An 8,836-nucleotide genomic window follows, 5' to 3' on the forward strand; every position below is an offset into this window, starting at 1 on the left:
GTGTGTGTGTGTGTGTGTGTGTGTGTGTGTGTGTGTGTGTGTGTGTGGGCTACAATACTTGGGATGACTGACTGTTTCTAAAGCCTCTGGCAGGAAACCTGACGACTGTTCTGCTCAAACAACCTGCTGCTGACAGACTGCCCACCTGTCCATCCGTCACCAGGTATTAACAAGCCCATCTCTCCTCAGGGAGACATTCATACAAGTAATATACTCTCTCTGTGTGTGTGTGTGTATATATATATATATATATATATATACAGAGAGAGAGAAAGAGACACACACAAGCTCATCCAAAGTAATGAACTACAAAATAAGCCTCAACTCCTCTGGGAGCTCTTTCCATCAGATGTTTGAACCTGGATGCAGAGATTTGTTCCCGTTCAGCCAAAATCAAGTGAGGTCAAAAACTGATGTTGGTTAATGAGGTCAGGATCACAGTCACGGCTCTGTTCTTCCGTCTTCTTCATGGACCTGGCTTTGCGTATGAGAACACTGTCATGTTGAAATCAAGCCGCAACCTCCGGTGCTTAAAAAACGAAGCTGAGTAAATACCAAAAATTGCATTTCCTTGAATGGCCACTCAAGGCTGGTTTCAGAAGTGGGTCAATCCTTATAGAACTACAGTATGTTAAAATACTCAACTTTATAGCACAAATAAACATGTTTACAGCCTGGTAGAACAATCTATTTGGGTCTTTATAGCTTATTTTCCCATACATGACAACAGAGGGTGAATTTTTATACAACTTACTGGTTTAAATTATATTAACGATTCGTTTGCCTCTCAACGGCTCTCAACATGACGACGACGAGCCGGCGGCTCATAGCCAAGGGTGCTAACAGTGCTAACCCACAAAAATGAATGTGCTATAATTCGTAGATATCACATGAAATCAATTAGCATGTGATCCACTAATCAAGAACGATGAAGTACAAAGACCGTAAAAACCAATTCAAGGCTATTTGTCATGTAACTTTTGTACTTAAGTAACACCACTTCAGTCGTTATTTTAACTCAAACGAAGATCTTTTCCTAAAGCTAACTGTAGTTTTTTTTGCCTTGTTTGCTGTAAAGACAGGTTTATTTTGAAAAGACAGTATACTCATATAACGAGTGGAAATTGACACGCATTGCTTAACTTTCGTTGGAAAATGCACAAACAATGACGAGTAACGCCTTGTTAAGATATCAAACAAACGTTTTATGAGGATAAGTTGCTGGCCCGAAACGTACATATATTCTTTTGAGATTTCCCTTCATTGGAACTCACACCAGGAAAAACAGACACAGACCACAGCAGTCATTAGAGAGCACAGATGAGTGCGATAAGAGGTGTGACGAGAGAGTGTGTGAGATGGTGAAGAGGCCGTTGATCTGTTGAAAAGGTCACAGCTGCAACAGACACAGCTGAAGAAGAACAACACTTCATTACATCCCTCTGGAATACACTGACTGATAGAATGTGTGTGTGTGTGTGTGTTCATTATTATGTCACTGAGCTGACACCACCAGCAGTGGTACGAAAACTCATTTCTGAAGTTGGTTTAAAGGAACATTCCACTAAACATCTGCTGTTGTTGGTGAGCTTTACATCTTTGGCTCATTTTTCACTGTTTTCATGTAATTTTCTTCTTCCTGCAGAAAAGCCAGACACGACATTTTAATGCAATTTGAAAACAGTTTGTTTCACGGTGTTCTTCTCAGTGCGTATACTCACTCTGGTGAGTCTGGTGGGAGTCACAGTGAGAGCAGACGTGACTCAAACGTTCCTCCAAACAAGCAAGAAATAAGCCTGTTACTCATCCTGTGACCAGTCATGACACAGCACTCATGATGCAGGTAATGTTGTGGTGAACGAGTCACGCTGAACAACTTTTATTACTTTGTGGTTGCAAAAACATCTTAATTTGCAACCACAAATGAATCCTTATAGAACTACAGAATGTTTATGTTAAAGATATTGTTTTTTGTGATGGAAATCTGAGCTAATGACTGATTTAAAGCTTTTTACTTCATCACAACTTGCTCCTCTGTTATCATGTGGTCACTGACAACCTTCACTTGGACCGACGGAGTCATCTTAACCACGAATACTTGACAGTACAGAACGTTTCGCCGCTCTGAATGAAAACATCTGCCAAATGAAACATATGAGCCACACTAGAAATGCATCATTTTTTCAGAAAGTGGGAAACGTGGGGCAGCTCTATATTTAGGGAGTCAGATAAGGCGAGTATGTCGTTGGTGGACCGGACTGAGCCGCGCTGAGTAATTCTAAACATGTCAGCTATGTGACGGTTAAACTGCAGGAAACGCTGAGAGATAAGAAGCTGGAGGTCAAAGAGGCGGCGAGCCGAGCCTCTTTAACGTCCAAAACTTTGTCACTTGGCATCATGGATATTTCCTGTTGTACTCCATTTAAAACAAAACTAGACAATATGCCACGAATGAGCTGGAATTCATAGAAGAGAGCACCATTTCACTATCACTATTAAAAAGTGTTAATAAACAGCATATCAGGGAGAGAGGACAGTTTGATTGGATTGTTTCCAAAATAGATGTTTCCTCACAAACTCTGTCTGGAAATAAAACTGAAACATAATAATGATAATAAGGATGATGAGGATGATAACAATTTTTCTAATGAATGAATCCTTTAAAAAAAAAACAAAAGTCAACCATTTCCCAGTTCCAGCTTGTCATTTGTGAGGAATTACTTCTTTCCTCAGTCTTATCTTTTCATAAATTCAATATTTCTTTTGTAGTTTGGACTGTTGTTCAAACAAAACAATTTGATGACATCGCCTTTGGCTCTCTGGAAAGTGTTACAGGCATTTTTTACTGTTTTTTTTCTGGCATTGAATGGATTATGAAAAACATTGTTAGTTGCGAGTCTATTGGTTGTTTTCTTGTCTGAGAGTTCTTGTTTTGTATTTTGGTTACAGATATACCTCCCCACTATCCTGACGTCCATTGTGTGTGAGTGTGTGTGTGTGTGTGTGTGTGTCTGTGTGTGTCTGTGTGTGTGTGTGTGTGTTAGAGGTTATTTTCACCCTGGTGATGGCTGTTTTTCCAGCTCCTGTATGCAAAGAAGGGGTTGGGGGGATCAAACCCCCGACAGGTGACACTGATCCGTCAGGTTATATGACTCAGACTGATGTGACCTCTGGACGAACAACCAGAGGATGATTTACAGGAGGGATCTGTGGGAGAATAACTGCACACGACAGAGCCAGCGCGGGGGGGTGGTTAGGGATCAGGTCCTCGTGTTCGTGGATTACCTTCACTGACTGAATTACGAATCTCCAGCTGTTTGAAAGGGATCGGGTGTGATCAACGAGAGATTGGAGAGATATAACTGCTTTGTCTATAGCAGGTCAAATAACCAACATGATATAAAAAAATCAGCATGAGGTCAACTTCTTTTTTAGGGCCGAGCAATCCATCGAGTGTTGCCATCTTGACATCGCTCAAACTGACTTTTTCGGCCGGTAACTGCTGCACCTTTTTCCTCCAGCAATAGTCTCTTTGGAGAAATTATCTCCAACAAATATAATCTCATAAATTTCCACCGATTAGTTGTTGAGTAAATCATTTTGTGTCGTCATTGTTTTTGGCTGATCATGTCTGTGCCATATAAAGCAAAAGCTTTTTTTTTTTAAAAGTTTTTTAAACTGTTAAAAAAGACGCACTTAAGAGGGCGCCATCTTTGAGTCTGATAGCCAGTTCCTATCCTTGACTTGTGGCGTCTAAGGACGAAGCTTGATTGAAAATGATGTTGGCCAGACGTATATGTCACTCAATTTGCCTTGACAAAATAAACCAGCTCTCAAACAGAAATGAATCATCATGAACACAATTCTGTGAAATGCAGTAAAACGAAAGTTCACTTGAACTCACAAGAGTTTCTCCATCAACAGACGATCTCCATCACATCAGAGTCAGACTACCTGACCCTCTGACCCTTGACCTGCTTACTGTTGTTGTTAATCTGGAAGTATACATGACATATTTCAGCTGTGTGGATGTCAATGTTTCTGTCCTACCTTCTCCATGGCTGAGCTCACGTCCATGTTGTCCAGCGTCCGTCGGCACTTCGACTCCTCGGCTCTCTCTGCCGCTGCTCTTCCAGAACAATGGGGCTTAAATTCCTCTCCTGTCGACCACACTTCCTCTCTCCCCGCCCACAATCGCTCCTGCCGCCGCTCTGCTCCGCCGGCTCTCCACAGCCCACTGCAATTTAACTGTCTAGACTTTCACCTCATTCCTGTAGAGAAACATCAGCTCACTTCTTTACTTTTAACTCTCACTGCAAAGTCATTTTCCTCTTTCCAGCTTGATTTCACAATTCCAACTCTTTTCTTTCTCTTTCTTCATAGAATCTCAACAAAACTCACCTTTTGTCTTCCTCAGCTGTGGACTTCTGCGTTTTCTTTTCTGTTGTCTTTTTTTCCTCCCCTCTTCCCTCCTGATTCGTCCTGTTGCTGGCTCTCCTTCTCCACCCTCTGCAACCTGAACTCAGTCGGTTTCTTTAACTCCTGATTTTGCTCCAACCCTTTCTGCTGTATACACTTCAACAGCAGCTTCCCTCATTCACCTCTGTTTTCTGTATTTGACTCTGCTGAGCAGTGAATTCACCCTGCTTTGCTAAATATTAGGTTCCTCCTCTGTTACAGCTGTAGAGCATGTTGCCGCAGGCTGGCAGTAATCAGGCAGATTCTTTAAAAAACAGCAGCTGCACAGCTGGCTTTCTGCAGCAGACCAGGATGTGAATTCAGTCCTGGTCCTCAGCAGATTGGAGGACTACCTGGTGCAGCGAGGCCTGACTGGACTGTTTATGTTTTTAATCTGAGACAAAGACACAGAGAGCCCTGAGGGATTCCCTGCTCACGCTCGGCCAGCCAATCAGAGTGAGCCTGAAAAGAATCCTTAGCCAATAGGAACATCAGGGATTCCTCCACCTCCTCTCATTCTGCAGCTTTTTAGTGTGAAGTTTAGAAGAATGTAGACCACAGAGTTGAATAGGGCCAAAGTGAGCCAACCAGAGTGGTGTTAAACACAGCCAGGCAGTCCGTAGAGGTTAACAAAGCTAGCTGGACCAATGGGACTTCACAGAGCCAGGCAGGTCTAAAAGAGGAATAAAGTGATCCAGGCAGAGCCGTACAGAGTCAGGAAAAGCCAGGCAGGACCAACAGGGATTAGGAGACCAGGCCAAATCGTTCTAAACAGAGCTAGGCAGGACACTCACGGTCAATCAAAGCCAGACGGCAAAAAAGGGGCTAATGGGGCGAACAGCCAGGTAGAGCCTTTAGCAAAAGTAAAGTCAATGCTGAAGTCTTAAAATTGTATTCTGTCTAATGACCAGCAGGAAGCGACTCCTGCAGTTTCCAGGTACTAATGGCCAGGCATGGGTAACCTCAGTATGAGGCGGAGTCAAGGGTCATAGGCAGGGCTTACCTGGTTTTCGGCAGAGAGACAGGTGCAGCCAATTTAAGTAGAGATGTCAGCGCAGCAGCTCATTTCTAACCAACCCGGTTTTATTGCTGAGGAATACCGGACAGGGGTGGGGCAGGAAACCTCAGGCTGGAGCAGCACTGATGGAAGGGTCTGAGGATGGCCAGACAGCCAGAGCCCTTCTGGTGGTTTACCAGGAGGTCGGCGACGTAGGCAAGACCCCACTGGAGGATAGCCGGACAGCAGAGAAGGACAACTGGGCACCCAAAATATTAAGTGGTGTGCTGCAGCAGAATGCGAGACTACAGACGAGTGGACAGACACAGAGGTGCACAAACAAACCCACACTCACTCACTTACTCACTCAATTAGGGACATTCAGTGGGATAAATAGAACTTCCGGGAGATTTCCAGAACATAGTCAAAATTATTTTAGAAAAAATCATAATGTTTTGAGAAATAGTTATGTTTTATATATTATTATATTTTGAAAAAAAGTTGCAATGTTTTGAGAATGAAGCCGGGATATTACGAAAATGAAGTCATAATATTACAAATATAGAGAGGAAAATATCATAATGTTTACAGAAAAAGTCATAATTCTTATGTTTACAATTTGTTGTTTTTATTCCACCCCAGAAAAGCATGTACACTTTATATTGTTTGTTACGAGGCCAGACTATGACTGGCTTCACAATCCACTGAAGAATGTATTTTCCCATCCAATATTGTGCACTGCCATCAGAGACTGATACTATTTTTAGCCACATGGAAGCGTGGCTCCGTTGGTCTGTCAGTCCACCACTTTGGCCCAGACTGAAATATTTCAACAGCTATTATTGCCATAAATTTGTGCTGGAGGATGAATCCAAAGACTTTGCGATCTCAATAACTATTGAATACACTGCCATGAAATGTGACTTTTCATTTAGTGCCATATCTGCTTTGCCTGTCTGACAGTGGACTTCCACTTCCAAGCAGCACCTGCCGTTCGGAAACGGTGTATGCCGTTGGAACAGGAGCGGCATACCACTCCAGGGATCGGTATATGTCGCTAAATCACATACCATCGGCCACGACAGGAGAGTCACAGCGAAGTCTTGCGTGAATATGCGAAATCATGACAATCTCTGCGTAGAAGATGGAAGCAGAAAACGCTGGTACACCTTAAGTCATATTTTTGTATTTTGAAAGTAAGCTGGTGATGTTATTTGGGTATCCCGCGCAAGTACAACGTCATACTGTACGTTGGTGGCACTGCGTTAGGTTTTGTAAGCTTTTATTTGTGACTAAGTTTAGCTAGTTAGCTAATGCAAGATTCCCGGCCGCCATTGCAGTAGCATGACCGCGGAGCGGCAGCCTTGATAATGAGCCCTCATGTGAGGGAGCCCGCGTCACTCATGTTACCATATTTCCCTCAAAGGAGTTTACGAGGAGTTGTAATTGTTAATTTTGTGCATTTGTGGTATTTTGAAACCGTTAATGGTGATTAAGCGAGATAATGAGAATCTCTGTTGTCTAAAACGCTGTGAAGCGATTGTATACCGAAAGTCATATTTTTGTATTTTGCGGAACACGTTAATTAAATGTGTTGCACCAGATTGAGCCTGTGTGACATCATTCTGTGCACCACTACATATTAAACGACAACTCTATAAAGAATGTTTGTTGTGACACACACACACACACACACATACCTGCTAAATGACCGCGAGGGCACCTGTGTTCCTTGTTGTTTGTTTGGGGAGGGAGGAGTCAGGTGGTTGGCAGGTTGAGGTTCAGTCAGACCGGTTAGGATAAATGTGCCCTGTCTCCCATGCAGGCGGTGTTACGACATTGTCACATTGTAGAAGCTGAATAGTTCACTACATACCTGTTCTCTCCACCCCATATTTATGTGACAGGAATTCACAGAAGGCGTGGTCGCGTACACCTGATGGCTGTATATCTGTGTTCCTCATTCCACAGTTGAAGGCATTAAATGATACGCATCCTATGACACTGCTGCACTTTGTGTCTACTGTGTTTTAACCAACACATTAAACTTAACAGAGAAGTCACACAATGGAGGAAATACTGGAAACACTGGGATTTAACACTGGAATACTGGCGCTTCAATCTGCTGCTGATTTCCTATTATAAACTCGACTTTATAAGGAGGAACAACTCAAGGTGAAAGTAAAGCTTTCTATTTTCTTGACTCACCAACGTCCCTGTCGTGTCTCTGAGTGAAGCTGAAAACACAGCAGGCAATGTTTTCTCAAACAGAAAAGGATCACTCCTGTCCTGTTTGCTATGACATCTTTAAAGATCCTGTTGTTCTGTCGTGTAGCTGATCTCTTTACTGGAGGTGGTATAACTTAATGTAGAAAGCAGCTTGTCAGTATGTCTACATCCTCATGAGGAAACTCTTCTGGTCTATAAAATGGTGCGGTACAGTAGCATTATAAAGGAAGATAGGCAGTAACTTTATGTGAACAATAAAATAATACAATTACAAACTTGTAACATTAAAAAAAAATAGCAATGACCCATATTTCACAAATTGATTGATGGAGCTAGAAGCAAAAAAGTTCTACATTTCAAAAGGCTGCAAATTATGGCAAGGTCAAATAGGAATTAAGTGTTTTTTTACTGTAAGTATTGTGGGTTTTTGAATAACATTAATACAATGTTATTTATTAGTGGAGCTACGTGTCAAAGTGAAAGTAAAACTTATTTCTGTGTTCTGTTTTCAGCTTCACTCTGAGACAAAATGGCTTCACGATCAGAAGAGGATCTCTGCTGTCCTGTTTGCTATGAAATCTACAACGATCCTGTTTTTCTGTCGTGTAGCCACAGCTTCTGTAAAGACTGTCTGAAGAACTGGTGGAGAGAGAAACAAATACAAGAGTGTCCAGTTTGTAAGAGAAGATCATCAAAGAGTGAGCCTCCTTGTAACTTGGCTTTAAAGAACCTGTGTGAGGCCTTTTCACTGGAGAGAGATCAGAGAGCTTCAGAGAGTCTCTGCAGTCTGCACTCTGAGAAACTCAGACTCTTCTGTCTGGACCATCAGGAGCCGGTTTGTGTCGTCTGCAGAGAATCAAGGAGACACAACAACCACAGATTCAGACCCATCGATGAAGCTGCACAGGATCACAAAGAGGAGCTCAAGAAATCCTTGAAGCTCTTAAAGGAGAAACTGAAGCTCTTTGAACAAGTTAAAGGAAACTGTGATCAAACAGCAGAACACATGACGGTCCAGGTCGGACACACAGAGAGGCAGATTAAGGAGCATTTTAAGAAGCTTCACCAGTTTCTAGAGGAGGAAGAGGAGGCCAGGATCTCTGCTCTGAGGGAGGAAGAGGAGCAGAAGAGTCAGATGATGAAGGAGAAGAT

The 8,836-nt window shown here is 42.6% G+C and overlaps 2 protein-coding genes across 2 annotated transcripts in view; one reads left to right on the forward strand and one right to left on the reverse strand.

Moving 5' to 3' along the window:
* lmcd1 (LIM and cysteine-rich domains 1) overlaps positions 1-4,819 on the reverse strand; it is a 15,180-nt gene extending 10,361 nt beyond the window's left edge. The window contains exons 1-2 of the mRNA XM_031854030.1: positions 4,402-4,819; positions 4,051-4,271 (exon numbers count right to left, since the gene is read on the reverse strand). Of these exons, the coding sequence (XP_031709890.1) occupies positions 4,051-4,077 (27 nt within the window). The 5' untranslated portion in view covers positions 4,078-4,271; positions 4,402-4,819. The remainder of the gene's footprint in view (positions 1-4,050; positions 4,272-4,401) is intronic.
* A 2,637-nt stretch (positions 4,820-7,456) lies between these two features.
* On the forward strand, positions 7,457-8,834 carry LOC116384748 (tripartite motif-containing protein 35-like; the record flags this gene model as incomplete). The annotated part of the gene is made up of 2 exons (XM_031849693.1): positions 7,457-7,630; positions 8,197-8,834. A coding segment is annotated over exon 2 (621 nt), but the record flags the coding sequence as incomplete, so codon positions are not given.
* Between the last annotated feature and the right edge of the window lie 2 nt (positions 8,835-8,836).

This window comes from Anarrhichthys ocellatus, unplaced genomic scaffold, assembly GCF_004355925.1.
Source record: "Anarrhichthys ocellatus isolate YVR2014 unplaced genomic scaffold, GSC_Weel_1.0 scaffold1, whole genome shotgun sequence".
In the NCBI taxonomy this organism is placed as follows: domain Eukaryota; kingdom Metazoa; phylum Chordata; class Actinopteri; order Perciformes; family Anarhichadidae; genus Anarrhichthys; species Anarrhichthys ocellatus.